The 19,360-nt window shown below is 41.2% G+C and overlaps 3 protein-coding genes across 6 annotated transcripts in view; 1 reads left to right on the forward strand and 2 right to left on the reverse strand.

Moving 5' to 3' along the window:
* The window catches only part of LOC138188407 (dexamethasone-induced Ras-related protein 1), a 46,392-nt gene extending 43,061 nt beyond the window's left edge, over positions 1 to 3,331 (reverse strand). The window contains exon 1 of the mRNA XM_069130193.1: positions 2,460 to 3,331. The gene's annotated coding sequence lies outside the window, so the exon portion shown is untranslated. The remainder of the gene's footprint in view (positions 1 to 2,459) is intronic.
* Positions 1 to 19,360, forward strand: part of LOC138187422 (myocardin-related transcription factor A) — a 299,722-nt gene that overhangs the window by 45,719 nt on the left and 234,643 nt on the right. For 3 of the 4 annotated variants that reach the window (XM_069128234.1, XM_069128565.1, XM_069128413.1), the window contains exons 1-2: positions 6,141 to 6,287; positions 14,337 to 14,431. The gene's annotated coding sequence lies outside the window, so the exon portion shown is untranslated. Of the gene's footprint in view, positions 1 to 6,140; positions 6,288 to 14,336; positions 14,432 to 19,360 lie in introns of those variants that run through there. The other variant, XM_069128318.1, reaches the window with a different exon arrangement.
* LOC138188936 (uncharacterized) lies at positions 4,900 to 5,739 on the reverse strand. Its single transcript, XM_069131094.1, has 3 exons — positions 5,600 to 5,739; positions 5,380 to 5,541; positions 4,900 to 5,213 (listed from the first exon to the last, which is right to left on the reverse strand). Exons 1-3 carry the CDS (start codon positions 5,664 to 5,666, stop codon positions 5,107 to 5,109), a joined length of 336 nt encoding a protein of 111 aa, XP_068987195.1. The 5' UTR covers positions 5,667 to 5,739; the 3' UTR covers positions 4,900 to 5,106.

The raw sequence follows: 19,360 nt of genomic DNA on the forward strand, positions 1-19,360 counted from the left end.
ATTATAGTCTTTATTCTATTAATGTTCTCCGAATGTTTCGCAATTTCGATCGTTCTGCGATGTTTCTTTCAAAGTATTCTAGAAATTCATTCAGGATTTATCGTTTCTCGTTTACGAAAGGAGAAAATTCTGCGAAACATCTTTTATAATAGTCGTCTTTTTTTTTTTTCTAAAATCGATCGACAAAATTTAGAAAGCTTTCGTATAGAACCGCAATCAATTTCAGAGTGCAACATCATTTTTCAAGCATCACGTTTTCGACCGCAGATTTAAAAAGTTTTTGTAAACCACGAGAAGTAATCGTGTAAGCTGTAAGCTCGAAACATGTATTCTCCGCGTTGATCTGTCAAATTTCTGAAAAATCACGTACAATCGTGAACGAAAAATAAAAATATCGTTTGTAAAACCATATTTGTCGAATGCTGGAATTACGTACGTTATCAACATAGTAATTCGTATCGTATCGCACGCATGCAGGAGCGTGCGTTTACGTCGATACTCAAAGCGAGAACAACGAGTAGCGTTCACGATACTTCCGACCCTATCCACCTTGACGAACAATTGTTCCAGCCGTTCCTGGTACAGCGCACAAACGCGTTCACATACGTGTCCCGGAAATGCAGATATCTTGCGAATAAACCAAACGCACGAGGACGTATTTTTGATTTTCAATCAACGCTGCCACGACCTAGAACCAGTTTCGGTTTAAACCTTCGTCGGAAGATTATAAAACTAATCGAGCGAGGAACGAACGAACGAAATATGCGCCGGTGGCATCGGAGAAAAACGTCGATTGGATCATTACGACGCTCCAATATCGCTAAGAAGGAGAAAAACTGTTTCCAATAGGTAGTCGAGTTTCTATCTTGCAACAAACAGCAAAAAGTCTTGCCAAGATAAATGTAATGAAATCTTCCCGGGATAATCACTCGCAATCTACCATAGAACCCCAGATAAATGGAATATTATACCTAAATCGTTTGATCCATTATTGGCGTAATCTTCTTTTATCGTTTACTTTCCATTAAGCATTTGAAATTCAGTGGAGATTTATTTCAGCTATACCTGAATACTTTGACATTTGGCTAATAATTTAAACCGAGGCTTCTCGTCATATTCTAAGAGAACGTGACAGTTGCAAGATAACAGGTACACAAACGTTTGTTAACCGCGTAGATAATTACCGACAACCAACTTTCTGCAAAATATGACAACGGAGAAAAATAAAAGATAAATAGACAGGAGAGCTGGGATTACGGGGACCGCACGTGGCGAAGATACGCTGCATCTTGGTGAATAACAAAGAATCGGTGCAACGCAGCGTACAGAGTATAGAGCAATAGATTGGAGCGTGGCTCGGTTTGTTCGACGGTGCAACAAGTCGGATTAACAGCTGTTTCTGTTGGCGTGCACGGTTCTGTGTTCATGGTGGCCCGACTTGGCCTCGGTCCAACTTCGTTTTTCGAGTGTTTTACCGAACTTGGTCATTGCGCCCGCGAATGCCTGATAAGAAACATCTCGCGAGAATAACTGCCGACTGTTTAGATCGGTGTCAAAACACAATTCGTTGACGTTACAAGAGAGCAGTAACACAAAGACGAAAAGACTGTTAAGATCGTCAAAGAATCATTGTTTTCTTCAAAGGATTACTTTTTGCCATGTTAAATTCTTTTCTAAAATCATTTGAAAGAAAGAACGTCGATAGAGATTTGTGGAAATTAACATTTACGTATGCATTAACGTTTCGTAATGCGGATTACCGATTGTATCATGATTCCGCGAATGGATATGTACGCGATCGGGTTACAGATTGACCCGGGTCTATAATGATCGGTCGATGATCAGATTGCAACGGAACGCGCGATCGATGAATGCTTGCGAAGTCAAGTTATTACTATCGCGAACACGACTGCAAGAGAAATGGTGTATTAAAAATTCGTTCCAGTGAGTATGATTGAGCCGGCGAAGGAATGCAAAGACGTGACTCGCAGGAAATTTTTCAACGAGTAATTAATATGAGCGGTTTATTGGTTCGAGATACCCAATTTACGAAGCAATCGTCAAAAAATGCTCGGATTGACGAAACCTATAGTTTATCCTCTGCCAGGTCGAAGAACCTCCGTAATTCAGCCCAGTCACATCTCGTTTAGCACGATTAAATCAAAATGTACCTTGTAGGTGTCGCGTAGATGAACTGACAGAATTTCTATATCTTTTAAATCATTTCTCGCGCGATTGCCCAACGTGGTTCTCCGAATGTGCGAAAATTTGTCTTCGTGCAGCACCACAACTCGGGAAAAGAATAGTAAAAATGCAGCGAAATAAGTCATTGAAACGCGAACGTTCGTGAAAATCCGAGTACCGGTTAGAACATCGGTTGTCGGAGGTGTTGTCGAAACCGGGAACGAGAATCGACGAATCGAGAAGACACGAAGACGCGAAGAGCGTGCGATGCTTACCTCAGGGACGTAGGCAGAGCTTTGTAAGTTGAAAAACTTGAGAGTGAGGTTTGAGACATGCACAGCGATTGCTGTTTAGGACCCGTTCAGGTCCTCGTTGCGTTCGCTGTTCTTTTTCTTCGAATCCTGTGTCTTTGGCCCTTCTTCCTTCGCCCGATAACGCGTACGCGAATCACTTGATCAAACACACGCGAGGCGAAGTGGCATCGACGAACAAGCGGCAATTCTTTGTTTGCCCCCAAGTTCAACCGGAAGAGGCGATATCACTTCGTTTTGAATGATGCTGTCGACCCTCCGACTCGGTCGCACCTGCGACGTTCTCTTTGCTGTCGTTCCTTTTGCGAAGCACACGTCGTTCTCTCATTGATCTTGCGACATCAGCCACGCGATTATCCGCACGAGGCTGTAGCCGAGACGAATCACCGAGCAGCAGAGAAGCGACGCCGGTGCGAAGCGCTGACTGAACCACTGGCAAACCACCGAGGGGTGGTCCGTATCATGCGGAGGTCCCTCTACTCTCTCTGCCGCTTTCCTTCCTCTCTCTCCTCTCCCCTCTCCTGCTCGCAACCTCTCTCCCACTCATCCTCGCCCCTTCCACTCTATTTCCCTCAGTATTTCTGTTTTACTCGTTCATCCCTTTTCCTTCTCACTCCCTTTCGTTTTCTATTCTTCCACTTCCTACGGTCCTCGCTTTTCGTCCACTTCAACCCCGATACGTAGCCTTATTCCTTCCGCTCTCTTTCGACTCTAGCCACATCTTACTTCAGTTTGCTCATCCTTTATAGAGAGTCTCTCACTAGCTCTTTCCTTCTCTCTGTCTAACTCTTCCTCCAGCTAGCTCTCCTCCTTCCTGTTGCTCCTACACTCCCTTTTGCCCCCTGTCCGTCCTTCCATTCCACTAACTAACCCTCTCCGTTACTCCTGGCTGTTTCATCTCCCTCGACTTCCACTCCTCTTGCTTCTCTACCCTCGTTGCCACTTTCATCCACGTTACACCGTCGGCGTAACGGCGTATATACACGTTACAGAAAGAGGCACAGGTCGTCGTGATCCTACGATCCTGCGCTCTACCATCAGGTGCACCACCAGCTCTCCTGCTACCGACCAGGCTCAGACTACTGCTGCATACTTGATGCGGGCAAATACGTTACCGTTCCATGCTTCTTCGTGTTTTCCGCTCGAACATATGCGTCCCTGTTCGAATTTTGTTGTATAAATATGAAACAACATAGAGCTCGGTTTGATAGAACTAAATAATTAGAAACGAAGGATTCTATATTATCTCTTTTTTAATTTCCATTGTTAACGTCAATGAATCACGTGATTATTAATGCACGATGTGTTCTGCAACAACACAGCTCAATTATGAATATATCAAACAATGGAATTCTATTGGAATTTAACACAATATTTAAGTATTGGTAGAAGAAATCTACCTTTTAACAACAAATGTTCCGTTCGATCAATCGCGATTCTTTACATTACTCTGTCTTCCTAAAATGTTTTAATAAATACAGTCTTGACATTTGCATGATCAGTATCGGGAACAAATGTCATTGTAAATAACATGTGATGTGACAAATGATTAGTATCCGATCGATAACGGTTACCTTTTCTTAAATTATACATATTTCTCTAGTCGTAACGACATGCATCTTTCTTTAAAATGTCTTGTATCTCTTAAGTAGAGGACTTCAAATCAAATCTAATTCATAAAGTTTTAATTACAATATACATATGTATATATCAATTCCCGATTTTTCCCTTTAATATAATTTTTTTCCTTCTTTTTTTTGCTGAAATTATGTGACGTGATTTTCCTAGCTCTCTTTAACATTTTGATATATACAGGCCTTGTGATTGTAACGTAACGCATATATGCATAAGTAGTCTATTGAAACGCTGTCCCGTGCATTTGACGTAAATAAACGAGGTAAATATAAACCTTTAATATAGTTAATTTTCAGTAACATCTACGTTGCAGCTTTCAATTATTTACACAACATTGGTTCATTGAAATTCACGTGGTTATGCTTCACTTGATGTTGAAGCTTAAGAGCATCTGGCAAAGTAAACCTTCTCTGTTTCTATTCTCTACGACTGTTTTTCTGTTCTAAATGGCAGCAATGTGTAATTATTCGAGTAAATATCGTATAGGAATGAGAGTGATAAATTAATATTTTAAAACTTAAACAAATAAATAGCGTAATAGATATTCAATTTTTAACAATATATTGAAGTGTATCATGTTTATTTTTTATCGTTTAGAATATATTTAGAATAGTCTGTGAGTATTGGTGTGAGAGAAAGAGAGGAACTTCTTTATAATTCTGACAACTTGTTTCATAATTCATATTATTAAATTTAATTTTTAATGATGCAATAATTCGTTTTAATATCTTACTTGGATTTTAGGAATGTAAAATAACATTCGCAATAATATTAATAAATCTTATTTATTTATACCATTAGATGGATTACATAACAGATAGTGTTACACGTTGATTAAAGTTATTTAATCTAATCGTGTATTTTAGTTTTCCTGTTTCTCAATAAGATGATTTACGATTGTACAGCAATACGTGTAGTCTTTATTTGGTACTACTATAAATATTTATTTATTATATTCCTTCTGTCTGATATAAAATTAGATAGTACCAGGCATATACATACTGTCAAACGTAGTAGATACAGAATATTTTAAAGAATCATCCTTTCTAATAAGTGCAGCACGTGGATCGTCGGGTCTATAAACTGAAATGTAACAATTCTTAGAGTAAAATATTTTTTTCTAATCATCTAAAAAGTTAGAATAACATGGATTTAAATTTTATTGGTCGATGTTACTAAATGTACTAGGATAATTTTATTTGGATGCTTACATAATAATTTATATAGTTGAAAAAATTTTAGCACTTACTGTTAATATGGTCGTAATATTTTGAAATAGGATTTGCATGACGTTTACCATACCCAACTATTATCATTAAAGGTATACATATTATTGCAGTTAGAGGTGCAAATGTTGCCACTGCTTGGTTAGATTCTCGAAACTCTAACCACATGTGCTTTATTCGACCCCCTGTAACATTAATTAAATTTGTATTATATATCCATTGTGTATTTATTATGTGACGTACAAAAAGGTTTATGATATGCGTCTCTCAAGGCGTCTATAAATGCCAGTTTTCTTACTATTTTCACCATTGTTCTCGATTTATATAACTTGTCCACAGAACCGCAGTAAAACGTAAAACGACCTCTACACTATAGGAGTGTAACGCGGGTAATTCGAACTAATTTGTTCTCACAGGATTGTAGAAAGTAGTGAATTGAAACGATACTAGTCCTTAATCTAAAGTTATTAATTTCATTTTCATTTATTCACTACTTTTGCCATGTTTCTAATTCTATTATTTAAAATCACAAACTTATTACATTTCATTAATTTATTCAGAAAACGATGTTAATACATACTTAATATCTTATTTCATATTTTAAAAATATACATCCATATTGTTTCCTGTTACATTTTTCATACAGCTTTTTGTGGAGTACAATATTATTTGACTGAAAAAGAAAATAATTGCAGAGTCAATGAAAATATAATTTTAGTTGAAAACTCATGAGTACATTTCAGTTGTATTGTTCTGCCATCTTACGACCGGCGTGACAAGTAGAAGCTAAATGGCAGTTATGGCTGCCATCGCGAGGCCTTTAATTAGTGACAAGTGATTCGGAAGGGTGTTTTTCATTTTCAGTGTTAAAGGGATCGAGTATAATTTGTTAAAATTCATAATATAGGCCCTTATGGGCCTCGATATTCAGGTAAGCGTGCGAATCTTTTTAAATTAAAACTATTATATCCAAATATTTAACGCTTTACGTGGTTATTGCACACCCTTGTTCCCACGCACGACTTTTTACATTTTTCTTTTGAAAAAATTTCGTTGTTTTTGCAAATGTCATTCGTACATCTGTATTTGTCTGAGTCGATATTCACGGGTATGGCTGGTCATAAGTTCGCTAATTGTAAATAGTCGTATCGAAACTATCCGGAACAAGTATGTAATCGTTTCAATTATGTCATTGGGATTTTCTTCCAACGAGGAGGCTAAAATTTCTTACTCGTATATCGCTTATGTTGCTTTTCATGGAAATTGAACAAGAGCATGGCTAATAAGGTTTTTATTGCAACTTTTAATAAATGTTTACTCTATTTTGGGGTTAAGTTGGGCCTCCCGCATTGAACGTTACTTCGAGGCATCGATAAGACTCGATACTCTTGTGGTTACTACAGACGCAGACAGATGCCTCTACGTGTAGTAATTCGAAAAAACGTTCCTGTTTTTTTTATACATGGTGGTGTCCTGCTAAAAAAATCACGAAGCTTCTTCGTTACATTTTGTAAGTTATTAATTATAATAGTCTTATCAGAAATTCTATACGAATTTACATGTTTTCAAAAATCAAGAGATATAAGCCGTACTGTATATAGATACTTACTTGTAGAGATATGATTATAGATACGTACTTGTAGATTTGGAAATTAATAACAAAATCTTTTGGACATTTCACACGATCTTTCGTCATGTATCGTTTACCGTACTTATTTCATTTCTGGAAAAAAGTATTGGTACTACTTCTCCACCAAGCTATCAATTATCAGGAAAAAATTGGACCACTGACAAATCGAACTGATCGACTCCATTTTCTCTAAATTTCTTAATTTTACTATTACAACACGTTATGCGTATTTAATTTTTCAAAAACCGAACAATTAATCTCGAACAGTTATCTCTGTGATTTAAACGAAACGAAAAGAAGGGGAAGAAAGAGAAAGTTCATAATCGATAGCGTAAAACATCTAAGTAAGAAGGAGAAGAAAAAAGAAAGAAAATTAAAGAAGGGGAGAAAAGAAGAGGACCGTATATCCCGATAAATTGTCTATCGCTTAATTGGCTAGTTTTTTCTCTGTGTTCGATGCGAATAGTTCGACGAAAGAAAGAAGCAAGAATTGACAGTGATCGATTCGGTGGATTCGAGTGGATCGCGGTGGGTGGAGTGGAGAGGGAGGTTCGCGATAATTACAAGCGCGTTTCTTGCTCGGTGCTCGCGCTCGTCGAATTCTGACTCGCGATTCGGCCAACGTGGCTCGCTTTCCGAGTTAGCCAGCGCTGCGGAATTTCGGCGTTCCCCGGGAAAAAGCAAGTAGAGGCTTCTCCGATCGTCCACAAAAACTTACGCTTCCGAACCTGGCGACACGTGCTCCGACAGGACCACACACGTGGCTCCCTAGTTTCCACCCTTTCCCCCTTTATGTCTTCCTTATTTCGTTCAATTTTTGCACGCTTCCAATCGCGCCTCCCTCTTCGAGGAATCGAAAGGGGATCGGCATCGTTGCCCTACTCGTCTTCGATGCAGTTCGGACCAGACGCTTATCGAAAATAAGAAATTCAACCTGTTCCATCATCATTTAATCGAGCAATTCATTTGATCGGGAACTAAGTAAATTCTATTCCGATAAATAGAGCTCTATCGTATTGACATAACTCGATGTGTTACCGCGTAGGGACCTGTTGCTTCTTGGCTGGACATTTATGAACGATTTCGTCGCGTCGAAATTATGAAGCTTGCGAATTAGATGGCTAATTCAAGAGTCGTATTTCCGATAACAACACACAATATCGCTCTGTGTATCGTATTTTATCAGCCTGTTACCTATTATCGCGTAGATTTGCCTGATGCAATAACACCATTCAGTGCATGCTTTATCTTATATGGAAACTATGTTTATTTCAAAGATTAGTAAGCCGTTTTAACGACGCACCACGTTATCCGCTATTTTTAAGCTTAAAGTTTTATCGATCGTCCCTATCTACCATCTCAAAGAGCAAAAGTTGCCTCGAAGATTCTCCATCTGATACGTCCATGGGCTAGTACACGGTACATAGATTTGCGTGTCGAGTCGCACCGATATTTATTCATGGCACTGGTCATGCAGTCGCGTTCGCACCTGCACCGACACCTCCCTGATAAAATCTACTACTGTTGCTGGACATTCGATTTCCCGATTCACCTTATCTCTTTTTGCTTGACGTCGTTACCGGTTTTTCAAAATTCGCGTGTACCGCTACTACGAAATTTCCTATACGTATACGGTACACTTCGGGTATTCGTGAGAATAAGTCAAAAGAAAAGCATAATAAAACTCTTTCGATTAATATCTTGCTTTTAATGTACGAGAAACAAGTAACCATTGCATCGTTATTTCGAAATTGTCTTCGCGAGCAATACAATGTAATCGAGTGAGTGGCATGTGCAGCTTGTAAGCTCGCTGCCAAACTCATTGTTTTAATTAATCCGGATTTACGGTGCAAAAAGACGAGTCTAAGGCGGACAAATGGTCGTGGTCCTCGATGGGTTGGCAAGAGGCGCGGACACATCGGCGGGAAAACGGCGCTGACCTGCGAATGCTGTTGAATTGTTTCTAAAACAGCGACGCGGATAGTTGCTAATGAGTTCCCAGTAATATTTAGGTTGGACTGATTGATGACTCGCGAGGAAATTTGTTTTCTCGTTTTATTTAACTGCTACGGTGACAAGTATCGTCGTTTCGACTATCGGTGCGATCATCGTTTATTATTTTCCACCTTGTAATTACGATTCGCGCCTTTCTAATTGTTCCAGAGAAATACGTTTAATCGAATCTTGGAGAAAATATTTTTTTCTTTCAATGACACAATGTTCTTTGGAGTAACTTTTCATCTTCCGTTTGATTTGCCGATCTCTTCAAGATCCCGCGTGTTTCTATTAAGAAATTCTCGTTTGCTGACTCTGGTATTAAGGGTGACCTGTTACACGGTCAGTCGAATATTCTTATCGAACCAAGTGCATTAACTGTGTCTCTCAGCGAACCGAAGCGTTCTGGAACTCAACCAACCTGCTTATTCTACTTCTAATGCACATACATATATTCGTGACAACTTAAGAACATAATGTAATCAAAGAGGTATTCACCTGTTGAAATTGGATAGAGTCCATTGACGTCGTCACACTTGCTTGCATTTCATTACCAAGTAAGATATGACTCTACTGCTAATCATAGTTCTGCCATCAGTTAGCTTTCCCTCTACGTTAAATTTCCTTTCGGATCTTCCACTATGTATTATCCCAATTTTAGCTATAAATTCTAAATACAATCACACGACAAACAATTGCTACAAACTATAATTTTTTTCGTCCTATTCTTTCAATTTCTTTCCTCTTTTTTTCTTTGTTTTCTTTTTTTGCTTGTTATACACGTTGTCAATTTCGCGATAGAGCGCAAAACCCTTTTCCTCGTCGCGTGATATTTTGAATCTGGCAGTGGGCAAAGCTGGCACAGATTACGCTTTGGCGTATTATTATGCGAAAGGCGTACAAGACGCGTAGGTCGGCACAGCGACGAGTATTATTGTCGTTTTGGCAGCTCGCGCGATTTTCGTGATTTAATGCACCGGATACCCTCGAGCGGTCGCGTTCGCCAATGCACTCGTCCACTCATTGAATTGTAATTCGCCTTTTTCGCGGTGTCCTACGAACAGTCTCTTTAGAGCTGCTGCGATCAGACTGCGATGCAATGTGGTGCATTAACGAAGGCATGAGGTATGCTCGTTGGTATGAGGAACTAGAGGATTTAAATGAACCTTTCTTGAATCTAATTCTTTGAATGGTAGTTTATTTTTATTCCTTCTACATGATTATATCTACATTCGCTGTTTAACCGTCAACAATGTCATACTAAGTTGCCATATCTGATACCAAGTAACTGTTCGAGCATATTTTACAACATCAAACGAATATTTCCATGACACTCTTATATTTTATCAGATGATCGACGACGGTAGAATTATTATACACTTATTTGATGTTTAAAGGTTTCTGTGACAGAAATTTCAATGTTGAGCGCTCGTTAATAAAGTCAAGGACACGATATTCATCCTTATAGCCTGGTCGAATATAAATCATATTTTTATCGAAACCTACAGAATGAGCGTCCGGCGGTAATCCAACTTTCTCTCTCGTGAAGTAACCACAACGAGATCGATATCCTCCCGCTGGTAAACAGATCATAATTTCTGTCGTCGAACACGCTCATCGTCTTGTTTTACGATGGCCGTACGTGGCCTGCCATTTCGTTCGAAATGAATTTCCAGCAGGGCTCCGAGTTTATCGGCAAGAGTGTTCGATCGGTAATTTGTATTTGTCGTAAAGGATTTTTATTCAGCCGACTGTCTCTTAGTCGATGATTCAACGGTTGGCCCCCTTGTCACCGCTTTGCCGTGATATCGAGCTCCTCTTTTTATCATAAACAGCTTCTTTTACAACTTACAACATTGAGTCAGGATCGAGCGTCGATGTTATCCATCAACCGTTAAATCGAAGAAAGAATTTTTTCTTCAAGGTAGAATAAGAGAGGCGTGTCGTAAACTCGTCTCGTGTGGCGCCTCTGACCACCAAGTAAAAACCCTTGTCGCGTGTAATAAGCTATCGTCGCTACCGATCTCGAAAATGAAGTTGTACTTCGTGCCAAGTTTCGTCGACTGCCAAATTGAAGCGGCCGTAATAACGCGACCGAAGATTTTGCACTCGTCGCTTTCACATTGCGTCTCTTCTGCATCCATCGTTTCATTTTTCATTATGTCATACGTCTACGAGAATTGTATCGATATCAACGAGCCTGATGACGATCGCCGGTTTCCACGTCAGGTGCGTGCTTTGGCATCGGTTCAACCGATTAAAAAATGTCCGCTGACGGAAGATTATTTTTAAAGCGTCGACCGCGCTACGTGGAAAGTTTCGTTCGCTGTTCGTGCATGGCAGCTGTCTTTGGGATATTAGAGTTGGGAAAGAAGAACAATCCGCGTAACTTGGCTTGACAGTAGAACGAGGAATGTCACGATCAGACCGTTCGTATAGTTTATAGCCAGACAATCGAACATTTCTTCCTTATTCTATCTCAATCAAACCTGAGACGTTCAGTTAAAAAGTGGAACGTGTTGACGTAATTTTCCATTAAATATTCATGTTGTATTCGTTTCATCGTCTACTTGAAACTAACTAAACATCGTCTACGTATTCTGAATACAGAGATTCAACGAATACGTCTTCTTAGAGAGAGAATTAGCACCGAATGTAGATTTCGTAAACTTGTTTTCTAGCAACGGGATTTATTATCAAAGTGGACACGCAACAGCGTTGTTTAGATATTTAAACAACAGGTGCGACACGGTGTATATCATGTTCATTAGAGCGACGTTGTGTGCGAGTTGTTCGCGATGCAACACACGAGAAACGTTGTAGTGTTTCGGTGAAAAGCTGTTTGGCTGATGACTAGATAGCAGGTAACAAAACGTCGTTATAACGCGTACGAGTGGGCGCAGTTGAGTGCGCTGGTCCGTGTCCCGTTCCTCTTCCACTTTCATGCTTTTGACGCAGGTAATAGCAACCGCGACGTTCACTTTGTACCGTTTCGATCGCGATTTCTTCCCGGATGCGCTAATTTAACCCTTTCGAGTTATTACGCTGGCGAACAAGTTGGCCGTTTCGGTCGATGCAAAGCGTGAAATTTCATTCGGCACCTAAGTAAACGCGTTCCATCTAACGACGTTACGGAAGGTGTCTCGAAATTGGATCTTTCATCGTCGCCGTCTATTTACAATCTAATATTGTGCACATGCACGCTTTTGTGATTCCTTTCAATGGTTTACTAAGCAGGAAAGCTAAATATCGCTTGGCAGGTATGTATTTTTGAGCAGGTATTAATTCATCACAGCTGGTTTTACTTACCGCATCTAGTTAACCATTTTCAACGATGCTTGTATTCATACATTTTGGCATTTTACCATTTATTTGCGATTTTTATGGGGGCAGACTGAAAAGCTTGAATCCGACGCAGCTGATGTTATTCGGCGCATTTTTTTTTAACCATTTCCAAGGATACCTCGTGCATTTTTTAGCTTTTAGCGTTTTGTAACGTAGGTATTCGAGATTTTAGAAGGACGATTTGAAAAGTTTGAAAGGCGAACGAATATTTGAGAAAAACCTCGTCGTACAAAACGAAAAAACTTTTTCGTACGTCGAATAATAAACAAGGACAATTTCTCCGGATCACCTACACGACGATTTACGCAGGCGTGACGGCTAATAGCCGATAAGATCAACGATCGCGATTACTCTTATCGGTTTCGATCGATGCGGACGGTGGTCACGCGCTGCGAGTAGAATTTTCGTAGCGCGGAATCGGTTCGTTGGCGGAGGAACGAGGCGTGTAGCAATCAGTTGGAATCGAAAGCATCGATAAGCGATAATTCGAAATCATTGATCGTACTGTGGTAGAGTCAAAGCTACCTGCGACGGTAATTTATCGAGATTGTTAATTATTTAATCGGCAGGCTGGCGATCAGTAAATTGTACGTTCGCATGGTGGGCGAATTTATGGGGCGAAACGGTTTACAGCGAATTGCGGTTTTGTTCGTGTTTGGATGTCCGTTTGGGCGTTCGTTTCTAATTCAAGCTTAGTCGGACATCGCGGACTTCGCACCTGTCATCCGCTGCCAAATGTCTCGAATCATTAAAACAGAAAACGTAAACGTTTATGTTAAAAGTATCTGTTGAAGACATAAGACCGCCACTTGGCAGTGATGCTTTTGCCAAATACTTGTGCACCCGTCGGTCTTTCGGTTTACAGTCGCGTTCGCTTAATGACTCGTCAAATCGGCCGGCGCTGCTCCGCTCTGCTACTTGAAAATTGCTCGCCGCAAAAAATAGCCCTCTTTCTGATTACCTGTTTGCTTGTTCCTTGAAACGCACAGCTCCAGGCAGGATTCTACAGACATTTAACACACAGGACAATTTTGATATTCGGTTAAGGGAATTTTAACGTAATTGCCAACGTCGTTAATCATACAGAAAATACAATTATTCGATGATTCTATCGCAATAATCGAATTTGTAGTTTCGTCATGGATATTCCAATGAAATTGTGTTATACGAATGAACGCGGTAACGTTTAAAGCGTGATACGTCGAGGAATGCGGCAATTTAGCCGGCTGACATTAGACGAAGGTGCGAGGAATTTTGGTTGTTACGTATTCTGGGTATGGCGTAATCGGATGTTTCATACGTCCGGTCCGGTATGAATTATTTCAACGTGCTCGAGTTATCACATTCTCGAAATAAAGATCGTCTCGGTCACGAAGCGGGGAATGTCGGGGCGCGGGAACGCATTTCCAAAAATTGAAGAGACCGTTGCCGGGCAACAGCACCTGTCCGACGTCGTCAGGCACTGCTCTGGATTATTAACTTCCGACTGGCTGAGCTCGCGATTTACACCCTGTATGTAGATTTATTGGTTGGTCGGCTGGAATTTGCCCTTTCCGAATCCGTGGCGTTGCCCGATTCGCGTTCCTGTTTTTGTTATACAGCTGAGTTAGCTGCTTTGTCGCGTGACACGCAACAATGTACGCGGAACGGTTTGCTAAGACGTATCTGTCTCCTATTTCCATGAAATATTATTTCAGAAAGTTATATTTTCGAATATAAATATTAGCATTTCTTCGAAGGTCATCTTTAAAAATAATACAAATCTTTTCTCTCTATGAAACGTGTTCCGAAACTGTAAAATTGGTGTCATTAGCGAGAATTAGGCGACCTTCTACATAATGACTGTCGGAGTTAAAGGTCACGTTTGTAGGTTGTATTTTTTAAACAGCTATATTTATCCCTGTTTAAACGATATTGATGCAACGACTGATTTTTTTTTGTATATTCAAGCGACAGTTTCAAATAAAATTTTCTTAGTCAGATAGTTACACGGCATCCTTTTGGTTACAGTTGGAGGAACGTGCGCAAACTTGAAACCGATGTACGAGCTCGATCGTCGGCAAAACCCTCGAGGGACTTTCCGATAGCATTTGTCTGGACAGTTGGTAAGCAAAGGAATTCCTTGTGTTTCGTCGCGGATCGTGTAAAAATCGGTCACGAGATCGTCGTAAACAGGCATCGTCGACACTAGAACCCGAAATAGTTAAGCCGAATTCTCAGACCAGCGTCGGCTTAGACGTTCACCGTTGCCATTTGACAACGCCTACGCGTCAGCCGCGTCTGGATTAGAATTCACTGACAGATTTAGGGCCGGTTTCGTAATACCGATTAAAGTCAGCGTAAAGCCTTAAAACAAATCGCGCGGGTACATCCTTCGAGAAGGATCTACAACGGAAATATATTTATCCAAACCTATCGGAGAAATCGTGTAACAATCGTTCGCTGATTCTATCACCTATCTATGATTCTTCGTAAAATCGGCCGCGTAAAATATTCATCCATCGATTTTTTTCAACATATTACGACATCTCGTTCGCTTCGTTGCAATAAATAGAGTTCGGTTAAATAAATTTCATCGTACCGCCAGCGAGAAAAATCAACGATAAATTCGCTCGAACCATTAAATCGACTCTGCTCGCGAGCCTGTCTTTCGGTTGACATTCTTGTCTATTCGTTGGACAAATAGACGTTGACGATCGTTAACGGGACGATTTACGTTCGCGACTATCCGAGACGGGACGTCGCGTCGGTCAAAACGCGACGAAAGCTCGTTAATTGAACGTTTAATTGAACGGCCGGAGGGAGATAACGTTTAAGGGGGGAGGGAGGAAGATGGAGACAACCGGTAGCGAGAAGTCGTTTGAAAGTCACGAGGTTCGAATAATTCAAGCGACTCGAAAACGATCGAGAGGGGTAAGGAAGGATCGACACGCGGGTAGACCGGATCGGGACTGGCGATCGAGTTTCCGATTCCTCGAGCCGCGACTCGATCTTTCCCGTTTACGATCGCGGCCACGCTGCCAGAGGGATCGTCGTGTAAACGCATCACGCGGATCGATCCTAATGATTTCCCTTTAGGAAGCGAAACGCCTGGACGCCGATTCACCGAGACCAGTTTGTCTCGTCGGACAATAACGACGATGCTGGTGGCGGCGATCCGCCGCAATGAATTCTAATTACCGCCGCGGTACTCCTCGATGCTATTTATGACGGCCAACTTTATATCTCGCTTTGCCACGGATGCGACTCCTTCCTTTTTGCGCGAACCGACATAGGTAGAATTGGAAGCTCTTAGGCGAGATTGCTTCGATTTCCGAGTTCGTTGTATCTCCGCTGATATCGTCGCGTGTTCCTTTATTTATTTAATCCCGATACTTTGAACGTTACGTATCTAGGCTGTTTGATTTTTCTACTTACGTGCTGCTTATGTCTATACGTATTTTCTATCATACGATGAATGATCTCTGTTCCTGCGCAAAATGTTCTTTCTTTATTCCTCATGGCGAATGAGTCAGAGAATAAAGCATACAGAGTAATAGACACGCGTAACATGAAAACCATAAAGATCATCTAAAGTAGAAGGTTGGAACATACGGAACAGTCAACTTAATTCCTCGCAAAGATAAGTCACCGAACAACCTGCCTAATGTAACGTAAGCACACTTATCTCGTGCGGCCGACTATGATCTACGATACTAAAAGGGTGATAAACGTGTTTCTCCTTCAGTAGCATCTTAAATCAGACTCGTGTTCCATCGATCAAACGGAAGGTAAATCCCACCCCAAATGGTTAACAGGGTCCCCAACACTTTAACCCACGGCTTATTCTTGGCGAGGCGGATGAAGCTATACCATGGCAGTCGTAGCCGCAATTAAAAATAACTATGGCAGGGAACTATGTCGCATCTCCGATGCAACGACTCGTTAATGTTGACGAACCGTGGTCGTGATAATTCCTTAGGTAGGATCAAGCCAGCTCCTCTTCAAGTCTCTAGGAATTCTTGCTATAGGTAGCTATCCACGGGTGTCCTCGAAGTCGCGGTAACATGGAACGATTGCTTAAAACAGGATTACGAGGCGAACGCACCACGATGACGAGTCGAGTAGTTGGATAATCCGTCCATTCACCGAAAATCATTCTACGCGAGAACGCGTGAATGGAAAGCTGGATCGAGCTTCGGCCTAATCCTCCGATGTCCGTTCATGTTGACGTAAGTGTCACGTGGCGTAAAGGTCTCATCTCTTTTCCTTCTTCTCTTTTCTCCTAGACGTTGGTCTATCGATCGTCTCGCTCGTTCCCCTTTTTTCTTGTACTCGTACACGGATTCGTTGGTAGCTCGAGGTGTTTCTTTTTTTATCCTTGTCTTCGGCCAGTCACAGCTTTGTCTCTCTTTCTCTTGTTCTGACGTTCGTTCTCTTTGCGTAGACTTGGCTCTCCCTTGTCCATCTCTTCGCGGCTTGCCTCGCACCAGGAGGCAAACCAATTACATTATTTATAACTTTGAACTAATTTGATTATACGACGGCGCCACGCGTCGCCTGCCCCATCAACGATGCCGTCGTTCCTTTCGGTTTAAAACGTTTATCGAGATCCACGGCGATACGACTTCGTTTTCTTGTTATTATTCGCGATCACGTTCCTTCCTTTCCATCTTCCTGGGTTCTATTTGGTTTTAGTCGATGCTCAGGTGTCGTTCGTCCTGCCTAGGATCAGACATTCTTTGGTTAGCTGGAGGTTAGAGGCGATTCGTCGCAGAGGATATAATTGGAATTTGCTTTTACGATTCAATCCATTTCATTTAGAAGAGTTCCGAAATCGTTGCCTACGTCGTATAGTGCGATTAAGTTTTTCGAAGACAGCCTCGCTTCGAACTTTGAAATGGTTTCTCGAATTATTTATTCTCCATCTAACTAATCCTCTGATAGAAACGCAAAACCTGCGACACGAAACGCTTGTAATCGGAAGACCCGGATAGACAAAAATAATAATCCGACGAGCAGTCGGCGGGCTGCGATTATTAGAAACGACTAGGAACGTCAGAATCCCGTCAAGCACAAAAATAAAAACGGTGGTCCCATCGCGTAAGAAGTACGAAAGAGGAGGAAAGGAGGAAAAAAAGAAGAAATTATCCCAGTTGGCTGTTTGTCCGCGCGATGACGTCAGTGAATCCGTGACTAGATCAAGGTGCCGAGGAGAATCGTAATTGACCGCTGGACCTTCTTTCGTTTTGACCAGATCACGCGTCATACCGAGAGCCGGTTCGTTGTAGCGTAAGGGGCAATCGCTTGGCAATGAAATCCAAAGCGGTTACATCATTCATCGTGTTGTCTTTAAGCAATATTTGTATCCGAAATTCAGTGGAACGTCCTCTTCGTTCGCGTTTTCGATAAACAACTACTGTTCAATTTTGTTCGTTCAACTGACTGGTTCGATACAACCCAATGGGAGTTACATACACCACGTACATCGTTCCGATAAATACACAGATTCATTAACCAGTTAGCTGTTGCGATCTTTTTGAAAACTTTGAAAAGTGTGTATCTAAAATGTGTCGTGAGAAGCAAGAGACGACGAGTATACTCGTGAAACACAGAGTATGTGTGGCTGTTATAATACAGAATTAAATTGAAATGAAATGACTGTTTTAGTTTTTAATTTTATTACCGACGAGTCTCGTCATAGTACAAAATATTGTCATTTCTTCGTGACGAGTGTGCTCGTCAAAAACAGCCAACGGGTTAACGGAGAAAGAACGAAAACTGAGTAGAAAAATCGTGTTTTGTGTTTTTGCTGTCTACCTTGAGTCTGCTACGATCCTTGAATTTTGCTCTAGTTTCAGCAAACTATTTTTATGAGAACTGTATGACGTTATTGAGAGGCAAATCACGCGCGTCAACTATCATTCTTTCGTTTCCCTCGAACTTGGGAAATTCTTCGACGACAGAAAAACACATCTGGGTCACAAATGACGAAAGGGCGCAGCTCGAGATAATGCGATTAAAATTTCTTACGAAAAGAATCGATTAACAGAGCACGTACGGAGAAAGAATGGAAAAAAAAGCGTGGAATCGATCGGAATTCGTTGGAAGCGTACCGTTACGGTGGATTCCCACGAAACAACGAGCGGGAATTCGTAGCTGGACGGGTTGGCTGTGCGCAAATGAAAGTTGGTCCCGGGGAAGCGTGTCGATCCATACATAATTCTGTCCCGTCTTTCTTGTTCGACGGGAGTCCCTTTTCACCCCGTGGTTTCGGCGCACGCTGTAAACATATAAATCCGCCGCGTATAAATGCATCTCCGGGTTTTACGATCGCCGGCTGTAAATTTCCGCCGGCGTTGAAACGGCCATATAAACACGTACTGGCTCGCGGCGTTGTTCCGCGCCGGCATCGGGGGTAGCTGCTACTTCCGTGGAACCTCGTTTCGCGGATACTGATCAAACCAGCACCGTAATACGTCCGTTTCATTTCCTACATGGGAACATCGAAAGAGAAATGAAATACGTAGATAGCATAAAAATTATTTATAAAATATCGGCGTTTGTGCGAGCGTCGGTAGCCGATCCTTCGGAGTCACATTCCCAAATGTTCATTCGATTAGCCTGAGTATTAGCGAGTAGAGACAGTTTCCTTTACTCGGTATCACTTCCATCGCTATTCACGCATTTCGTTTTTTCGAGGTCGTGCTCGCGACTGCGGCAAGGTCTGCACTATTTCGGTTGCCTCAAGGCAAATGAAACATTCTTAGAGAGAATAGACTTGGTGCAAGCTCCGTGGAACAACCAGAATAAAGGAAAGGTTATTTTTTTTTCCGTAGAACTTTCAGCGGAAGACGAAAACCAGTTTCGTGTGGATCAAAGCACCCGGAGATTGCGAACGCGTCTTATACGTGTAAAATTAGCTTATATACGATCAATTTTCTTAAATTTAACTAAAATCACTTAAACGCATCTCGATCATTGATAAACGTTTTATATTCCATCTGTTTTGCAAATACGAATTATTATTCGAAATTTGTTCGAGTATTTTGCGA

This window comes from Bombus flavifrons, chromosome 1, assembly GCF_040668555.2.
Source record: "Bombus flavifrons isolate JBK064 chromosome 1, iyBomFlav1_principal, whole genome shotgun sequence".
Taxonomy (NCBI): domain Eukaryota; kingdom Metazoa; phylum Arthropoda; class Insecta; order Hymenoptera; family Apidae; genus Bombus; species Bombus flavifrons.

Coding starts and splice junctions, on each gene's coding strand:
- LOC138188936 (XM_069131094.1), bottom strand. CDS start 5,666: ATGGTGAAAATAGTAAGAAAACTGGCATTTATAGACGCCTTGAGAGAC. Junction 5,542..5,599: donor CGCATATCATAAACCTTTTT/GTACGTCACATA, acceptor TTAATGTTACAG/GGGGTCGAATAAAGCACATG. Junction 5,214..5,379: donor ATATTACGACCATATTAACA/GTAAGTGCTAAA, acceptor GTTACATTTCAG/TTTATAGACCCGACGATCCA.